General features: G+C 40.3%; 2 protein-coding genes across 2 annotated transcripts; both read left to right on the top strand.

The window, feature by feature from the left end:
• The first annotated feature begins 1245 nt into the window (after window positions 1-1245).
• mcm7 (minichromosome maintenance complex component 7) lies at window positions 1246-11456 on the top strand. Its single transcript, XM_062425493.1, has 15 exons — window positions 1246-1412; window positions 4532-4611; window positions 5551-5715; window positions 5925-6049; window positions 6279-6459; window positions 6552-6689; window positions 6800-6949; window positions 7061-7175; window positions 7280-7411; window positions 7615-7698; window positions 8016-8227; window positions 8330-8595; window positions 8780-8948; window positions 10188-10297; window positions 10816-11456. The coding sequence occupies exons 1-15, from the start codon at window positions 1382-1384 to the stop codon at window positions 11039-11041; spliced, it is 2184 nt and encodes a 727-aa protein (XP_062281477.1). The 5' UTR covers window positions 1246-1381; the 3' UTR covers window positions 11042-11456.
• Window positions 11457-13468: 2012 nt separating this feature from the next.
• Window positions 13469-19024, top strand: LOC133986400 (uncharacterized). Its single transcript, XM_062426218.1, has 6 exons — window positions 13469-13523; window positions 13620-13664; window positions 13770-13933; window positions 14726-15531; window positions 18380-18387; window positions 18822-19024. Exons 1-6 carry the CDS (start codon window positions 13469-13471, stop codon window positions 19022-19024), a joined length of 1281 nt encoding a protein of 426 aa, XP_062282202.1.
• The last annotated feature ends 1680 nt before the right edge of the window (window positions 19025-20704 follow it).

Raw genomic sequence — 20704 nt, 5'->3', positions numbered from 1 at the left:
TATTTAAGAAGAGTAGGCCAAAGGGAGTCTGACTGCAGCAAAGAGGGCGGGAGTCACATGACATGAACAACCAGAAGTGAACTGGTCACCTCTCTTTAATTTAAAACACATTGTGTAATTGTGTTGTCTTGTTGTTGTTAAGAGAGACATTTGACATTCAGAAATTTGGCTAATCTGCAAAACTGCCTAATTTTAGTGTAAGAATTGTGTTTATAAGTACTAAAGATTGTTTTCAGCTGGTTGTGTTTCAATGACAACAGAAGATCATTATACACCATGTAACTCAAATAGTTCATTATTCATTTTTACTGTTATTTAGTTGAAATATTATATTGGTGCTTAAAATTGAGAATCCCAGTAGCCTATAAATATAGTATTATCAATTAACAAGTAATGTCTGATTTGTGGTAAATACTCCGTATTTCTGTATCTTATTGTCTGATTACCTTTCTTTTTTCTTTTTTCTTTTTTTACATATCATTCCATGAAAAAGGTCTAAACCATAGACTGTATATAAAAGGTCTAAACCAAGAATGAATATTCAGCAAGTATGGTCTGTTTATCAAAGTCTGATATATCTTATTCTTCTGTGTTAAAAAGATACATTGTTGTCTAAAAACTAATTTTAAAAAACACACATAAAAGAGCCACAAAAATATATATATATTTAAGAGGAGTAAAGCGCCTTCCAGTCAAAAAAATATTGTATATTTTCATAAAGTATTTTTAGTCACACTTTAATAGCTGAGAGTTTAATGGGTTGATTATTTTGGGCCATGTTTCATATCTGATGTTTATGAGATAAGATAAGACATATCTTCATTGATCCCCCTTGGGAGAAATTCAAATTGAAACACAAGCAGTATAGTGGGGGGTGGGGGGGAGTAGCAGTGTAAGGGTGAAAGTGTTCAAAATTAATAAAATAAAATATATACAGAGATTACATACATGTGTGCAATGCTCCTGGTACAATCTGTACTGCAGTATCTATGTGTTTATACAGTGTGTGCTGCAGTACCTGAGTTCACTACAGGGTCAATCAGTCGTATGAAATCCAATCATCGCCTTTCGCGCCATTACTGACAAACAGGGCGGAAGTTAGTCGAGTCACATGACTCGCAATCGCCCGCAGCTTTCGCGCCACCACGAAGGCCCGCCCCCCCCGCGCTGAAAGGAGCGTCCTGATTGGCTGCAGGCGACGTCAGACTCGCGCCACTTCTTGCACCGTGACCGGGGAGAACAAACTGCGAGTGAATGAAACGCTGCTCTCCGGTGATAGTGAAGTGACTAAACTGGGAACTTAAACGGATTTTTTTCGGTCAGTTTGCTCCGCAGCTTTTTGTGATCAAGTTTTCTCACCTGAGGGTCAACGTCTGCAGCCATGGCTCGTAAGGATTACGCGGCAGAGAAAGGTAACGCGTTAACTTACATAATAACGGCATGGCAGCAACAGGTTGGCCTAAAGTACTAAACTTACAACTAAATATGCACCTTAAAGTGCTCTCTGGAAACGTATTAAGTGTATAACATGGAATGCATTGATATATATCAGCCTGTCTAAACAATCTTAATGAATGAGTAAATAGTGCAATCCAGTCACTCATCTGATAAAGTTGCCTCGTTTTTTCTTCTTAGCTTACTCTCCTTAAACCACAACCCGGGAAATCCTGCATATGAGCGTGCATGTGTAAAGATTAATGTACGGATCAATAAATCAGATTGGATTGGTGTTCACCCTTGAGTTGCTCAAAGTTTTCTTGAGCGTTAAGTTAACTCTTTAAAGTAAGTCCGCATTGTGTGTGAGGCTGTGTGACTACACGGTGACCCGGATGGATCAGCTTAAACAAAGGAGCAGGCGCCTCTATGAAAGCACATGTCCAACATTATCTTTAGTAAGTTACAGAAGAGTGAACAGACTTGTCTAGTAACACGATAGTACCTCTCTAGAAAGCTGATGATCGTTTTTGTTCCTTTTTAATATTTGGGTACAATATTTCAAGTCATGCAACAAGCATTTAGAGTAGAAGTAGAACAGTACTTGTAACGTTATGTATGTTCACCATAAGTCACTTAGATAATGTTAACCATTGATATGTTAGTTAGTTAGTTACACCGACACGATGCATGTAACTTCATCGTTGTCTGAGAATAGCTTTAATACTAACATTATGCATTAAAATGCTCCTGTGTGTTAAACACATACAACGTCAAAACATTATAACCTATGATGTTCAGTGCTATATGTAAACTTCTGGAGAGGTACAGGCGCTTTAAAAGTCCTGAAAACATTTCACTTTCTTCCACTAAACTATCTCTCTGCCATCAGCTACCTAAGGGACGCTGCTACTAGCTGCCCCCATACAAAGTGAACGTAACGTTAGCATCGTAGCTAACAGGCTCAGTGACACAGGTTAACATTTAGTGGCGCTTTAAAATGTAACTTTCAGACTGTTTTTTAATAAAATAACAGCAGGTAAGTCGACTTGTATCTTGCTCAATGGCACTCCGATAGGCTGGATTATGGTTTGGTCACTAGTGTTGGGCAATAACTAGTTACATAAATGTAACTGTGTAATTAAATTAAAGTTACTGACGAAAATGTTGATTACAAAGGGGCTTACACCTGAAGTCAGACCTGTTTTTAAGATATGGCTCAGGAGGAGGAGGGTTTTGTCTTCCTCATTTTCTTTCTTCTTCTACTCATCATTTAGAGTCACTTTGACCCAGAAACACATTTATATCTGTAACGATAATGATCAGAGTATCATCTTTATGCCAATACCAATATAATTTTTCTACACCACATATTAATTGAAATATAATCGTTCAAAGTCTGACTATCATCAAACGTTACTGTTGAGAAAAGGGACATTAAAGATAATTCATAGTCATTTTTTATATGGATTAAAACTAATTTCAAGATCAAGTCAAGATGAACACGGTTTTTTGGTCTAAAGTCATACCTTCACATATATTGTGGTAATATTTAACATGTTACTGAATACATATATTGCTGTTTTTAATTCTTTGAAATCAATATTTTTTTATATTCTGTAAATAAATCTTAACGTTGGTTTAAATTATGTCACAGTACCAATTAAGCCCATGCCACACTTTGGAGTTTTTTCATAAAATATATTTTTATATTACAAAATCTACATTAAATAATAAATACAGTTTCAAATGAAGGATAATCTTGTTTCATAAGAAATGATATCCTTTACATATAATGTCAGTATCCATTAAACACCTCAATGTAGATCTTGGTGGGTTTAATTGGTACACTAACAGCTGAAGACATTAGTTAGAAAAGTAATTGAAGAGTAATCGTATATAATAAGTTACATTATTTTGATTAAGTAATTGAAATAGTTGCATTACTTATATTTTAAATAGGGTAACTAGTAATCTGTAACCTTTTAATTTGATGTTAAATTTCATATCTGTAACTGGTAACCATGGGTGGCCACACATTAGCCTCTAAGTTCAATTACCACCACTAAAAAGGCTCTGTGTAACAATTTATGTTTATTATTTTGCTTCCCACTTAAAACCTAAACTTTACAACGACCTGTGTCATTGTCCGTGAATTTAATAGAATCAAACTAAGTGCATCAACCTTAAGCTTAAACACCCCAAAAAACCCAACCTCAGCCCCTCTTACCGCTTAGTGGTTATCTTTTTAAAACGAATCTATCGTTTTGGTGCTACTGTCTCTAACATTTCTCGGCTAACTAACCCAAGCTAATGTTAGAAGATGGCTGGCTGTGGGTTTGTGAAAACAACAGCCATGGACTATTTCTTAAAGAGCGCAGGCATCGCGGAGGGATCTCGAAGTGAGGCGGCACAAAAAGCCATGTGCTGCTTTGTTTACAATAACATCCTCGAACAGTGAAATAATAAAGCAGAGCTGCGGATTATCAGCTACGTCGTCAAAGTAAGTGGAGTACTTTGATTACCGTGCTCGGTTTAGTTTCATTTCTTATAGCGCGGAATTAAATATTGTTTGTAGTTGCAGCTCTTTCGAGAAGTGGGGGATATTTTTCCCTTAAAAAAAAATGGACACTGAGCTGAGCGCGCCTGTTGTTGTATTTACATTCTCAACCTGGAGCTATTTTGCTGCGTAGCGTCAGTAATTTCACTCCCAAAAAAAAACGTAATAGTAGGCAAAATTGGAGCGGTATTTGGTTGTTGGAGAGCGGCAGTGGCAGTGTGTGCCGTACAGTAGGTAATAGTGACTCATCGAGATTACAGGATGCCATGTTACTCAACAAAGGGGGTCGTCGCAGGACAACAAATTAGCTCCCAGTCTCGTAGGCCCACTTGTTAATCACCATTTCAATAGCTTTTAAACTTGAGAGGAAGCAGCTTGACTGTAATTTCAACAAATGAAAAGGTAACATCAGTGCACAATGATTTCTTTGTGTTATATGGAGCTAATAAACAATCCCCACCTAGTGTCTGCTAGGCCTGTGTTTTTCTCTTCTGAAAATGAGGCTGAATGTTTGTTTTTTGTTTTTTTATTTAACAGACAAATGCAAAAGGTTCCTGCAGGAGTTTTACTCAGAGGATGACAATGGGAAGAAGGTGTTCAAATATGGAGCTCAACTTGTAAGTATAGGAAACAAATATTTAGTGATCTTGTCTTTCTAGAGTTGACTGTTTTGTTGTAGGCCTGATGAGGATGTTTGTTGATGAAATATTGTTTTGACTATCACTCTGACGCAAATACATACGATTAAAAAAAAATGAACTGCTGATGAAAGCAAATTTCAGATGGTCCTCTAAAATAGACAAATCTATTGTCTAATCTACTCCCTTTTTATGCTAAATTAATTCATTTGCTCATTGTTCTTTTGGATATTGTTATGAAATTTCAGCTAATTGTTGCTAAAAACAAAGCGGTTGAACACCAAGTGTTAACTGCTCACCTTTTTAAGATAAAATAATCCTTTGTTAAATAAAAAAAACCATCAGCAGTAACATTATTGATTGAGACTTCAGGTATGTCATTTAGATTTGTTAATATTATTGTAACTCAAAAGTACTTTAGAATAGCAATTTAAGATTATTTTCATAATCAATTGATCGATTTGCTATTTTCTTGATGATTCGATTAGTTGTTTGGTCCATAAAATAGTTATTAATTACATGTCTTGTTTTGTGCTAACCAACAGCCCATAACCCAAAGATATTGAGTTTGTTATCATAGACAAAAAAAAGAAACCAGAAAATATTGTAATTTGAGACGCTGGAATCAGAGTTTGGACCTTATTTCTTTTATTTCCTCCTTAAGAGTGACTCCAGCTAATAAATGGATTATTAAACAATTTGATATTGGTAATTAATCCAAATTGTTGTAGCTCTACATGCTTAAAAGTAATTACTAAGAAAGAATTTCCCTTCAGTAAAATGGAAAATGCACTTTTACATCTTGCCTAATTTTGTGAGAGTGTAGCGGCGTCACCGTCATATTATCATGCAACATCTGTGCAGACAAGGTCGTGTAATTGTTAAGTGGCTCATCTAATCACTCGCCTGTGTGCACAGGTGGCGCTGGCCCACAGGGAGCAGGTGTCTGTCTTTGTGGACCTGGACGACGTGGCAGAGGAGGACCCTGAGCTGGTTGAGAGCATCTGTGAGAATGCCAAGCGCTACACGGGCCTGTTTGCTGACGCAGTGCAGGAGCTGCTGCCAGAGTACAAAGAAAGAGATGTACGTAGAGAAGTAAAAGTCAAAGCGTTTTTAGAACATCAACTGTTGTGAATAAACTGTACAACTATAGTCATTTCATCACTAATTATCAGTTTCACTTTTGTCTTTTGTCAGTTTTCCAATAATACGTAATAAAGGTCCCCATATTATTGAAATTAAGATTTTTCAGATTTCCCTGCATTAATGAAAAACGGTTGTTTCCGTATCAGATCGTTGCCAAGGATTCTCTGGACGTGTACATTGAACACAGGCTGATGATGGAACAGAGGGGTCGTGACCCTGCAGACACGCGTGACCCACGTAACCAATACCCGCCTGAACTCATGCGGCGATTGTAAGTTTTAAACAAGATTTAAAGAGTTAATCAAATTTCTCTTTTTTAAAACTTGATGCTGCTACTATTCCACAATAACTGTAAACCTTTTGTTAATAGTAGTAAATCAAATCTCTATCAAATTAAATTTAGACTATTTTTAAAGGGTTTCATAAAATTGTTTAGCCGTCGTAAATCTGATTCGTGTAATTGAATACTGATTGTTATGAATTTTATCTTCCATCCACAGTGAGATATACTTCAAATGTCCCAGCACTTCGAAACCCAAAGTGGTGCGTGACGTGCGAGCTGACAGCATCGGGCATCTCGTGAACGTTCGAGGCATCGTGACCCGTGCCACTGAGGTCAAACCCATGATGGTCGTAGCTACGTACACATGTGACCAGTGCGGAGCGGAGACCTACCAACCAGTAAGACTGGATTCAGTCTTGTTATCATTTGATTCCTGTGACAGTGGTTGTATGTTGGGCATCCTTCATAATGTCTTCATCCTGTCTTTCAGATCCAGTCTCCCTCCTTCATGCCCATCATCATGTGTCCCAGCCAAGAGTGCGTCACCAACAAATCCGGAGGTCGCCTCTACCTGCAGACCAGAGGCTCCAAATTTGTCAAATTCCAGGAGCTGCGTATTCAGGAACATGTGAGGAGCTTCACAATAACTCACTCACACACCGTTCCAGATATTTTACTGAACTGTTGTGAGAGAGCAAGTTTCCGTTGTATCATTAACAAACTTCTGTCATCCCACAGAGCGACCAGGTGCCTGTCGGTAATATTCCAAGGAGTATGTCTGTGTTTGCACGAGGTGAAAACACACGTCTCGCCCAACCGGGAGACCATGTCGCCATCACAGGAGTCTTCCTCCCTCTTCTGCGCACAGGTTTCAAACAGGCGACTCAGGTAAGTGACAGCGACTTGATATTTTTAGGATGCTGAGCTATATCTCACTATGAAGACTTTACTGTAGTTTTACCCCATCACATGTTTTGATTTTGTTTTTTGTACTTTTAGGGTCTTCTGTCAGAAACTTACATGGAAGCTCACAGCATCACACTGATGAACAAGACGGAGGACGACGAGCTTGGCAACGAGGAGCTGACCGAAGAGGAGCTGCGCAGCATCACGGGTAGGAGTCTGTGTGGATGACGGCTAGATTTGAACAAAATGAGTTGCCATTAACTCACATGGATACCGAACTGCAAGCTGTACTGATATTATTCTCTATTGCAGATGAAGGATTTTATGAGAAACTAGCTGGCTCGATAGCACCAGAGATCTACGGACATGAAGATGTAAAGAAGGCTCTGCTGCTGCTGCTGGTTGGAGGAGTCGAACAGGCTCCCAAAGGCATGAAAATCAGAGGTAAGCACTGACATGAGCCCCTTAGCCTTTCACTGAACAGACTATCAAATATCTGTTTATCTAGAAGGGAAATAAAAGTTGTAACAGAAGCAAATTAAGTTTGTTTTTTAATCATTTCAGTATATCTCAAACTGTATTATCTGCTCTTATGAAAGCTTTTAATAACTGCTACACTCTTCCTGTTTTGGCTCTCCTCCCTTAAGGCAACATAAACATCTGCCTGATGGGAGACCCTGGAGTCGCCAAGTCCCAGCTGTTGTCCTACATTGACCGTCTGGCTCCTCGAAGTGAGTACTGTCCTGTTTGTAGGAGGAAAAGTCCCGTATCTGGTTTAATCTTTTATCCAGTGAGGCATTTTCTTTCCATTAGGGCATCTGTGGTCAAATATTAACTTTTGATCTGACTAGTCATTCGCAGAGTTCCTACCTGCTTGTAAACCAAGTTGTGGACGCTATCATGGGAAAATAGGGATAATAACTTCTACCAGATTCTGATAGACTTTGTTCAATAAGTCTGGACGTAGTTTAAAGCAGAGTCTGTGCAAACTTCTATTTCATGCAGGTTTAATTTAATCATTTTCTTCTATCCCGTATCTCGCCTTCAGGCCAGTATACAACAGGTCGTGGGTCATCTGGCGTTGGTCTGACAGCAGCAGTGATGCGTGACCCCCTGACTGGAGAGATGACCCTGGAAGGTGGAGCCTTGGTGCTGGCTGACCAGGGCATCTGCTGCATTGATGAGTTTGACAAGATGGCTGATGCTGACCGCACAGCAATCCATGAGGTGATGGAACAGCAAACCATCTCCATTGCAAAGGTAATTAGCATTGATCATTAACAACCACAAGGAAAGTTTGTTGCAGTTCTAATTTAATACTGGTGGTAAACATCCAAACCAACATAATTTTAATCTCCCCAGGCCGGCATCATGACCTCCCTCAACGCCCGTTGCTCCATTCTAGCAGCGGCCAACCCTGCCTACGGCCGCTACAATCCCCGGAAGAGCATTGAGCAGAACATCCAGCTGCCGGCTGCTCTGCTCTCCCGTTTCGACGTACTGTGGCTGATCCAGGACAAGCCGGATGCTGATGCTGACCTGCGTCTGGCCCAACACATCACCTACGTCCACCAGCACTGCCGCCAGCCACCCACTCACTTCACCCCTATTGACATGAAGCTGATGAGGTGTGTAGCAGAAAAGCTTGTGTAAACATGTAGCAGATTTACTGCTAACTCTTAACACATTTTTAGCCTGGAGAGCTCATATTGTTCCAGACAGAGTTCAGGTTATTATTGAGCGCTGCTTATATAATATTAGACATTCAAGTACTGTCTGTACTTAACTGTTATGTAATATTATTCCCTCCAGGCGTTACATCGCTGTGTGTAAGAAAAAGCAGCCCGTGGTCCCAGAGTCGCTGGCTGATTACATCACCGCCGCTTACGTGGAGATGAGGAAAGAGGCACGAGTCAGCAAGGACACCACCTTCACCTCCGCTCGTACCCTCCTCTCCATCCTCCGTCTGTCCACAGCACTGGTGAGAATAACACTTCATCCCTGTTCAGCTGTGAGGTTTAAACTGGAAACATTTAGAGGCCACTTTGAACAGCAGCTCGAAAAACCTTTCAGATACGTTTTTATAAGTGATTACATCAAATTGATTTTCTTGCATTTGCATTAATTATACACAATTTCAAGTGATTCATTTTGAGCTCTTACTGATACCACCACATTTGAAGGTACCAAAATGTGTTTATGATGGGTTGTAGTTTTGGTGGAGTCTCTAAATCAATATTAAATTGTTTTTATCCATGAGCATGGTCATTATTAGTCCAGTGTGAGCTAAAGTGCTTACAGTGCAGGTAGTGATGATAACCTGGCCTACTGCAATGTGAGCACTTCTTTCCCACGCTGGACAAAAGATCTCCAGTCTGCAAACTCCGAGGATGTGGTCATCAATTTCAGTGACTCAGCAGTAGCAAATAATGAAGGGAAAATGTATTTTGTATTACAGCTTAATTGAAAAAGTTAATATATCTTGAATGAGAGTTTTATGGTCTGGCATCGTCTCGGCCTCTGGGTGTCAAAAGTGCTGTTTGTGCAGGTAGCAGTCATCCACCTACTGCAAAACCAGCACTTCAGGCAGACAGGTAGGCAATGTGCTGCACACAGATGTCCACAAGAGGGCAAATGGCTGCCACAACAAAGCCTGGGGGGGAGGGGGGGGGCCTGCTGGAGTTGTTGAGGCTGCATCAAGAATGTGTTCCACAGCTGCCCATCAGCTGTGAACTCTGCATTTCTGATGATTTGAGTTGTTTCATCTTCACAGCCAGTCAAGTTGAGATGCAGTGAAAGGTTTGTCTGGTCCTGGCCAGCTTTGCAGGGTGGGCAGTCAGCCTGTGTGCGTTAAGCGCAGCTGTGCAAACCCATGCAAAACTGACCATGGCCAGAAAAGTCAACAGTGTGTGTTCTGTAGCAACTTGATGTGTAAAGCCTCCAGTTTCTAACTTTCTTTTTATTGATAGCATTTTTCTTTGTCCAGTGTTCTGATTTCAACCTGTAGAGAGACTAGCTGGTGTTGAGAGGCGGAGACTTGGGCAATTGCCGGCCATCCCAGAGGGCATTGCACTTGTCTCGGTCTGACAGTGCCGGCACAGCGCAGCCTACATAATCAAGACAGATCTCCTGTGAAGCTACATTTTACTAATATAATTAACTTGATATTTCTTCCGTCCAACTCACAATCTGTACCCGCTGTTATGTTTCCCTCCTGCAGGCTCGCCTTCGCATGATGGACTCTGTGGAGAAGGAAGACGTCAACGAGGGGATGAGACTGATGGAGATGTCAAAGGATTCGCTACAAGCTGACAAGTCCGGCACCACAAGGTTGGTGTTAGCACCTTTTAAACTCAAACTTGTTTTTAATGAGAGGAGTTGGTGAGCTCACACTCCACACAACATGAGTGACCGGATGTCTTTTGTGACCTAAATCCCCTTTATGAGCTTCTCTTATGCCCGTAACAGTGGCTGCATATCCTGGAGGAAGCTGTAAAACTTCAGGGGTTTTATAGAGCTCTGTTCACACGGCAGCATGTTCACTTCAGCAGTATTAGAGCTGGTGAAGTGTGAACTCTTTTTTTTTCATCTACTCGGTGCTTTACAGTAAATCGGATGCTTCTTTATAACAATGGGAGGCAAGGAGGAGCCATTTTCCTACATCAAGTGTTTCGAATTGGCATACCGGTAACTTTAAAATATGAAGCCAGTAATGTTTCATTTACACTCTTCATGTTTGCTCTATGTTAGGCATTTGTTTGACCCTTCATCTTGTAATCTGTACAACAAAAGATAAACTAGACATTTTCTAGCATCTATAACTAATCACTTCTCTTCCTTCCGTACAGGACTCAGCGGCCCTCAGACGTCATCTTCTCTCTGGTGCGTGAGCTCGCCACAGAGGGCGTGGCAGGCCGCGGTGGAGCCGGCGGAGTGGTTCGCATGTCTGAGGCGGAGCAGCGCTGCGTCTCGCGTGGTTTCACCCCCGCCCAGTTCCAGGAGGCCTTGGAGGAGTACGAGGAGCTAAACGTGTGGCAGGTCAACCAGGCGCGCACCCGCGTCACGTTTGTGTGAACAACCGGACGCCCTTGATGCACACTGCGTCTCAGCCACCTGAGGGAAAACTCTTTATTGTAGGCTTTCTACAGACTTATATTGGGGCTCTTTATTTTTCCTCCGCCAGCATTTTGTAACACAGGTCGAGCAGAACCCGGACATTTTTCAAGCATAACCATTTTTGCAAGAATTCCTGCAGTTGGAGATTTCACAGCTATGCTTTTTTTATGTTTAAGATGTTCACCAATTGTTTTGTAAATATGTATGTCAGATGTTGTGTTGTAGTGCTATCTGCAGTTTAGAACTTAAAGCTTGCAGTCTCTTTGATACTGAGCATTTCTGTACATTTTATAAATTGTAATGCAAAGCAGGGCAGAAACTTTGAGCCTTGTATTGTGACAGATAGTTATAATAAATTGATGGTTCAATACTGTGCTGTGTTGGTTTCCTTTTTGACTCGTGTGCATGTTGGATAAGATGAAAAAAGTTAGATTTTTATATGCATTTCCCTTCTCCAGACATCCTGTTGTAAAATGATGATTCATTGCTTAAGTGCCCCATGCCAAGAAGCAAATTCAATTATCTTGTATTATATCTGAAAAAATGAGTCTGTAGATGGAAAACTAATTTACTCTCTAACAAACGATGGCTATCAATACAATTTGTGAGAAGTTGTGTATGGACATGGTAAAATAAGTTGATCTGACCAGACAGTAGCAGAGTGCCTGACTGCTAGTAAGCCAAGTTGTGGACACCAAAATAATGAAGAAAATGGTAACTTTTACCAGTATCTATTTATTAAATCTGGATGTAGTCTAAAGCAAACTTATTTCATGCAGTTTTAATGTAATATCTGTACCTGTATGTGCAGATATTAGTATGCTCCATTTATTTCTTTATTGTTCTAATCTCATGTTACTTCAGGCAAATAAAAACAGTCTGTCCACCTCCCTCCTAAGAAAGACGCCCAGTAAAACACAAAAAGGATGAAAAAAGTCATCCATCAACGCTGGTTTGCCACTGGAGCAGCAGCCTTGTTGACATAATTGCTGCTTTGGGTAAAACCTTGTAAATGTCTCCGTTGTAAAACATGCCAACATATAGGGTTGCAACTAATGATTATTTCCACTATCTTTTGGAGTCTGGAAAATGCTCATCACAGCTATCTAAAAGCTCGAGGTCACATCTTCAAACAGCTGTGACTTCTGTCTTTTTATAACATTTAGTTTACTGTCAACTGGAAAATCTCACATTTAACACAACCTGATGAAAAGTTTGTTCTGGGAGAAATTGAACTTTGATTAATTTTCTGAGGATCAACTGGCTTCATTTTCATCAGCCACTTAATTTATAACGTGTGATAACCATGATGAAAAAAAGTGTTAGAAGTTAGGAGCTACAGCACCGAAACATCTGAATAGTCAACTCTCAAACATGCATTAAGTTTATGACATGTAGTGTGTTTCGTGTGACAGCATCCTATAAGAATGCAGCTTTAGACTCATTTTTAACACTTAAAAGTGAACATGCCAAGACGAAAGACAGCAGCTTCTTTAATGCTCAGAGTAGATAGTCATCTCCCAGTCACACAACTGTTAAAAAAAGCAGGTGTTTTCTGGGTAAAAATAATCACCTTTTGGAGCACGAATCTCTAACTAGTCATCATAAAAAGCAACGCAAGTTGTCATCTTTGATTTTTACAGTTTTTTTTAGCTGAGATATTTTGTTAGTAGGCAGCATTTTCTCCAGTTGTCTCAGCAGGTGATGCTTTCCTCCCAGACTTAATGGGGAGTTTCCATTTGAAGTCTGTGCTCTTTATGGCTTTGCTGCTGAAGTCCGGGGGCTTTATTATTCCTAATTGGCGCCAAAGGCCCCATATTAAACGGTATTAAAAGGGAGGTGGAGAAACAAGAATCGGTCTCAAAGTTGTAGAGCTCCTATTGGACAGGAGATAATGTTTCGGGGTGACTGATGCACACATCTGTATTTAACCCACTTGGCCCTGTTAGTGCAGTGAAGACAGCGTCCAGAGACAGGTGAGTAAAATGTGGTGTGAGGATTTCTGTGATGAGGTGCTCACAACACGATTATCTGCAAACAGCTTTTTATGCAGTTAACTGGTGTAAACTCGTCTCTTGAGTTTCATAGTGATCAAAGTGGATTTAAAACTGTAATAGGAGAATAAATTCACCTGGAGAAAAGTTTACTTTACTGCCTTTGACACATTTGTTTGTAAATCTGTTACATGTTCATATCCTTAAGAAAAGTCCGAACATATGACCAGAAAGTTACCTGCATACCTTTAAATATATTGTGTTCCTTTGTGGGTAGAGAACAGTAGAAGTGATCAATCAGGGATGATTGTATTATTTTATGATAACTGACTTTCTTTCTTTCTTTTCTTTCTTCTCAAAATACTACCTCTCTGGTCTGCAGGGTTTCAAGATGACTTCTACATTATGGTTGGCAGGGACGCTGTGCTGTTTGACGTGGCTCCCAGGTCAGCTCTGATCCTTTGATGTACAACTTCTAAAAGACAAACTTCTCACGTGTATGCTAGATTAACATCCAACAAATAATCTGTATCCTCTTTCAGGCTTTCTGGACGCCAAATCATTATTGAACACCATCAAGCAGGAAGGTAAGAGCAGATATTAAATCACTTTTCAGAACAAAAATTTAAAACATGACCAGCAGTTAATATTTTTCAAGGGAATGAGCATCTTCTTCCTCACTGGTTTAACAGAGATGGTCCCTGTCAGTGAGGTGAATATTGACTCTGAGAGGGCAAATGGCTTTCTGACTCACTCCAGACCAAAGCGAAATGCTGTGGATCCCAGATGGTACAGAGGCAACCCAGACTTCCAGTCTTATTACCGATACTACAGCAGCATTGGACACACTGAGGGGGTGAGATGCAGACTCTGGTCTCCTGTAATAATCTGTTTCATGCCAAGACAACATGCTTAGTGCAAGTACACATATTCTTATTCTGGATGACTCAAACTTTTTACTCTGGTTGCATAACTGCCATAATTAATGTAAAAAGGAGAATTTGATCCAAAAACAGGATTTACACATGAATCCAGTGATATTAGATTGTAAAGCCAACATATAGTACACACAAACTGTGTCTATTCATATTCATATATACCCTAAAGGGTTTTTGAAATGTCACAGATTATGGGATTATGTGATTTTACTCTGTCTGGTGGAGACCCCACTGTCTAAAACAAGGAGTCATGAGATTACTCCATGCTGCCACAAAACAATTACCTCTACAGGGGAACTGAAACTAAATGATGTGTAGTTTTTTACATGTTAGTTTAATCTCTGTTTCCTCCCCATTTTGAATAACTGGATAGTTGTATTTTTAAAATGAATTCAAAGAAAAAAGATCACTGGTTAAACTGGTCTGAAAACATTGCAACCAGATGCAAGTACACGTAGCTTTATTTTAAACAGTCACAAGTCCAAAAGGTCGGCAACACTGATGTTGAGCTTCAGTTATCAAACTGGGAATACAGTTTGTCTTTAAATCATGTAGCGTGCTTCTGGTTTTATGGATTCTGATCTGTAAAATATAGAAATAACATGTAATTCTTCACTTATTTCTCTTTATTAAAGGTTTTTTTGGATTGATATTCATTGTGTTTTTTGTAAGTCTGTCTCAAGCTGTTCTTCGTGTGTTCCTTCTCTCAGCTGTACGAGATCGACAAGCTGCGGATGCTCTACCAGCAGATGAGGTACCTGGAGCAAACCTATGGTCCCGATGCTGCTTATTTCCAGAGCAAACTGGGAGTGCCGATGATCATGTGCGACCCGGCCACAGACAAGAAATGCAAAGTGGCTCCTCCTCCTCGTCCTCCTCCTCCACCTCCTATGAAAGGTGTCCCAAAGCCCAAAGAGCCTGAAGCGACCCCTGCACCTCTCCCTCTTCTCCCTCTGGGTCCAGGTATCTCCCAGGCTGATGTGCTCTACCTGTGCAACAAGAAGGACCCCCTCTGCAAGCCCCACATCGTCTACCTACCCAGTGGCGCCGTGCCCGTCCTCTGCGATCCCCGCTACCACCCCCACTGCAGCCCCCAGAAGATGCCCCCAGCCCCTGTTGCAGTGCCCCAACCTCCTCCACCTCCACCAAAGAAGTCAGCCCCACCTCCACCTCCAATGGTCCTCATCAAGAAGTCTCCCCCAGCCCCCATCCGCACCTTCAAGGCCATGGAGTATGACTGTGACCCTTACTGGGACCCCGACTGCCTGATTGACCACCCACCCAGGGCAATCAAGGGGAAGGTTGTAGCCGTCGCACCACCTCCTCCTGCTCCTGTGGAGGAAGAGGAGGAACCTGTGGAGGAGCCAGCACCCCCTGCTCCTATCGAGAAGAAAGTCCTCCCCTACCCTTACTACTACCCTGTCCCCTACAACCCCAGGGATGATCTGTACGACCCCATCCGCTTCCAGTACCCTCAGCCTGACGCTGCTGCCGATGAGCCTGCACAGGACGATCAGTAGGACATTGAGGACGTGTGGGAGGGAAAGAGTTTCTCTTTAAACCAAACAGACTTTGATTGAAAACATCCAAGTTGCACAATTGCATATTTTGGGGAGTCATTGATCAATTGTACCGCCTGTACTAAAGCATGAACAAGCTGCAGAGTTTGTTTGAATCTTAATAAATTGACTGTAAATGTATTTTAATCACTGTGCAGTTTCCTTTCAGCGTGTAAAAAGGCAGGTTTCAGTTAACACAAGCATGTAATGCAAATGATTTTGAATAATGGAATAAAAAAATGTCACAAAACAATTTTCCACCAGTGAATAAGTTGTATTTTGGCTTTGAATATTCTGTTTGAAAAGGTGCAAGAAGACAGAAAAGAACAGTGCCACATGGCAGGTAAAGGCAGACTAGTAAAGCAGAAGTGCCAGCATGTGGGCTGAGGGTCATTATGTCTGAGTTCTGCTATATATTTAATACCCATATAAATGCTGATTCCTGTTAGACCTCCACCTCGAGACCTGTAAGCCGTCATCCTTCCCTCGTTTCTCCTGCTGTGTGTGCCTGTCTCTCAAAACCTCCAGAGGTTCTTGAACAGCAGGAACACGACTTCAAAAGACGAGTTAACCGCAAACACTCACGGCTCCAAACAATAAACCTGTAACTACACCAGCTCCACATAGCTGACTTTCATGGGCTCATTTAAAAGTGCAGGTCTGAGATTTTTATGAGCTGTGTGTTGTGTAAAGTACTATAATGTCTATCCTGTTATAATTTACACTATAATCGTTCAGGCTTAGAAAAAAGATTCAAAGTCCCAAGATTTATGTGCAGTGGATTTGTTGGTCTGCACACACAAGAAATAATGTAAATTTGTATTAGATTTATTGTTATTACTTTGTGCAGATTTTCATCGGTAATGCATGTGATTGCTATATGCTGAATTTGCTCCACATATCCCAGGATTGCCCAATCAGTATCCTCAAGTTTAATGTTGGTATAATTTTGATTTGTGCTCTTAATTGTAGGTTTATATTTTCCTAAAATTTAATCACATGTAATGTGTAAGGCTGGGGTTTTATTTTGTTTAGTTGGCGATGTTTTCATCTCAGGCTTTTTCCAATGGACTTGATCAAACATTTGTCAGCGTTTTTGCCTTTTAACAGGCTTCCGTTTCTGTTTTATGAGGTCATCTTTAATAGCTGCCTTTATTTTGAACATACTGAACATACATGCATGTACATAAACCACAATTTCACACCTTCATCCAGCTGTTTTAACTGTCTGAACCTACCTGATTTCTGAACATTTTGAGGATGTAACACCTCTTAGATCTCCGATTTGCCTCAAAGCATATTTGACAAAGAATTTTTATTAGTTTATAAACATATTTTTAAGGAGATGGGGTTCCCTGATGGTATACACTCTTGTTAATAGAAAAATGCTTCTATTGTTGTAGAAAATGGCAGAGGTCCTGCTTTGAGCCCTCAATTTGTTAAATTATTGTTCTGAATAGGCAAAACACAAAATCCCAGTTTTGTTCAGTTAAACAGCAATCATACAAAATTATTCGGAAACATCAGACAAATATACCCTAACCCTTTTTCTACCTGGTTGTGGTGTAATTAATCAGGAAGTAGAATATATGGTGAAATGTGCAATTTGTGTTTCAACTGCAAACTTTCTAGGTTCAGGAATATGTGTATGTTGAGTCTTTGCCTCGATAGCAGTATTGATGGTGTCAGCATAAAGTAACACTACCAACTTTAGGGCATCTTTTCCCTTTCTAGTCTTTTAGGCGTTAAATGGCAACAGCAGCTTTTATCCAACCATAATGTTTGCAGCAACAGCAACACAATCTTAAATATAATCACATTTCATGAAAGACCACTGAATGAGTACAGCTTGCTTCGCAGGTTTGTGCTGTGAAGTATTGGCCTTGTGAGAGGGACAAACAAAAGGCATGTGGTAGCGTTGCAGTTTAGCAGATTTTTTCAGATTTCTTCAAGCTGGTTTGGAACATCCTTTAGTCAACAGAAGAAAGGGAATTTCCCCACAATTTATCATCATTATCTGCATTTTAGCACCTGTGAATGTGTCAAATAAACTGTGAAGATGCATTACATTGTTGGGACTTTTTGTCTTCTCATCCTTCTCTTTGTATAATTCATGTTCAGTCATTTATATAACTATTACTCCTTACTTTAAATTCAAATACAATGTAGTTATTAAAAAAGTTTAATTTCAAACTCCATGTCACTCACACTGAGGTGAAAAAAAGAAACTTACACCACATCCTCCATGACATACAATTAGAAAATTGAAGACTAACTCGTGTTTCAATATATTAAACCATGCTAGCGGCTCTATGGATAGCAGTTTGTCAGTCAAGTTTTCACATATAATAATAATAATAAATCACATTTATATAGCGCTTTATGCGGTGCTCAAAGACGCTTTCAGTGAAATAGCTCGATAACTACTTAGACTTAGAAGGATCGCCATGAAACTTGGTCCAGGTGTTCATTGTCCCACTGGGGGGAATCCAGCTACCTTTGGTGACCCCATTGCTTTTCATCTATAGCACTCCTCCACTAAATAACCAAAACTACAGCAGTCTTTATTACAGAGTACACTCATTGTCTTTCAGCCTTTATGAACTTCTGTTATCAGAGATCATTTCAGATTCATTATGTTATCATGGTCTGTCAGTCAGGCCTGCTGCAATGCTACAGATCACTGCGTAAAAGATAAATGTACAACTGAAGGCTGAGATTGTTTCACTGATCCAGTCCCGGTCCCCACCTACAGTCCCCCTAGTTCACTTTACATATCTCCCATATCTCTGTCTCCATTTGCAGAGATACTGGTGACACATTCATCCTTGTACTGTAAGGAAGTTAGCTATACTTCCCCTCTTCCCTGTGTTTTCTTCTCGTTGTTTCCCCTTCCTAGTGTTTTATGTTTGTCTCCTGTGCGTGTGTGTGTGTGTGTGTGTGTGTGTGTGTGTGTGTGTGTGTGTGTGTGTGTGTGTGTGTGTGTGTGTGTGTGTGTGTGTGTGTGTGTGTGTCTGTGTGTGTGTGTGTGTGTGTGTGTGGCCTCCTGGTTTTCCTCTCCCATCATTCAACCCTGAGGACCTGCAGCTGGTGTACTTATCAACTCTACAAGCCACAGCAGTATAAAATCCAGGTTAAAATCCAGGTAATCTCTTCAAACTCTGCAAGTCACTACCACCACGTTACTTATAACCCATTAATTCGTTTCTCTGATCTTTGCTAATCCTGATCTCTGTCTGTGCCTCAGGTTCACCACCCCAGCTTCCAATATACCCGCCATGTGAGCCTTGTCCTCGTCTGCCAGTTTGGATCGTGGATCTCCTGTTTGCTCTGCCCTGTATGAAGCCCCTAAGCCCTGCCTGCTCCCAGCCCCCTTTTGCCATGTCCAAATCCAAGAACTCAGCTAAGCCATCTTTCCACAATTCAAGCTACAATAAACTTCCCTTTTAATCATTCCTTTATCTCCTGGTCTGTGTTTGCATTTGGGTCCTAAATTGAACAACTACAACATAACCTGTGCGCAGGCTCCAGTGTAAGAACTTAGTAGTCATAAAGAGTATGTCTAAGTGTGTGTCTGCTGTTATTTAGTGCGATATAAATAAAACTGACTTGACTCGAACATTTATGAGTGCATAGAAACAATATTCAAAACTACCATAGGCAACACGTGTAGGCAGATTAGTTTTAATCTTACTTTCAGGCATATGATCACTTTTAAATTGGTCAACAAACTCCTACAAATTTTTCAATTAGCATAATACACACTGAGGACCCTCTTTCATATGTCACTTTTGGAGTTAGAAAAGAAGTAGAAGGGATTTGACTCAAGCTATACATACAGATTCTGAATTAGGGAAAAAGACGAAAAGAAGATAACTTGGATATCATGATTTGCGGTATTGAAATGGAAAAGAATTTAGCTCATGCATCCCCAGAAATGTCACACTTGTCAGTTCAGCACAAGCACAGAGCATTCACCATTTTAACAGGTGATTAAATTTAATATGGGCGTTGTTTTCGTGGAGTGCGAGCGGCACATTGCTTGTTTGGTATCTTCTTGATCTTGAAACTCACTTTGGGTATTTTAGTGCACAGTGTGTATTGAGCTTAGAGCAGATAACCATGACAGCTGATCACCAGGGCTTGAAATTAACACCCACCAACCAGCCAAATGTGGTAAAAAATGTACTGTGGCGGGTAGCACTGTAAAGTTACTGATGAATTTGGCTGCTGATAAATGAGCTTTAAATATCACTGCATCTTTAAGAAGCAAGCTGCAGTCTTGTATTCACATGAACACTATGTTGTGATGTCTTATCAGGGCGGTGGTGGAAGATGGACACACATAATCAGCTTTTACCTGCATCTCAAATTCTGAGTTAATTTTTACTTCTATCACTTTACAGCTGTTAGTGGTTCAGAGTGACTTCATACTGCACGTTCTGTATAAAAAGGTTGTTTTGCTAGCAACTGCTTTAAATCTGTAGGGAACAAAGTTAGTTGAGCTCCTCCTAGTGGCAAAACTATGAGTGTCCCAACCCCAGCAAAAATAGTTAAACTTCCTTATAGCATTCCACGCTGTAGTCTTATGGGACTGGATAGTAATCCACCATACACCATTTTAACTGTCTTTGAAATAATAACCTACCCATTTAACTCACTAAACCCCAATTATTTCATTTTCATCAGTAATAAAGACAGATCAACAGTGTCAAATGCCTTTTGAAGGTCTAACATCAGCATCCAGTTTGCCTACATTGTTTCTTTTTCCTTTAATGTAATCAGTCAGATAGAGCAAACAGGAATCAGTAAAGATTTCCTAAATCCAGACTGAAACTCATAGTGAAGGAGATGTAGATCAGTTTTCTCAAACATAAAAATGGAAATGGGTTTGCAGTCATTGTGATATAATGTATTGTGTTTCTTGACCCCAGCAGTCTTCATTTCATTTGGAAATGTACCAGAGATAGGCTGATGATGTTTGTGAGATATGGTGTTACAAATTCAGCAGCATCCTACAAAAATCTTGATGCAACATTGTCCAAACTTTTTGCTTTGGAATAACCAAGCCCACATATCTTGTTTTGGACTTTCTTAAATGAGAAGGAATTTGGTTTGACCCCCTTGTGG

This window comes from Scomber scombrus, chromosome 9 (genome assembly GCF_963691925.1).
Source record: "Scomber scombrus chromosome 9, fScoSco1.1, whole genome shotgun sequence".
Lineage (NCBI taxonomy): Eukaryota > Metazoa > Chordata > Actinopteri > Scombriformes > Scombridae > Scomber > Scomber scombrus.
Note: the sequence above shows the minus strand (reverse complement) of the source record. Positions and strands in the feature narration are given on the sequence as shown.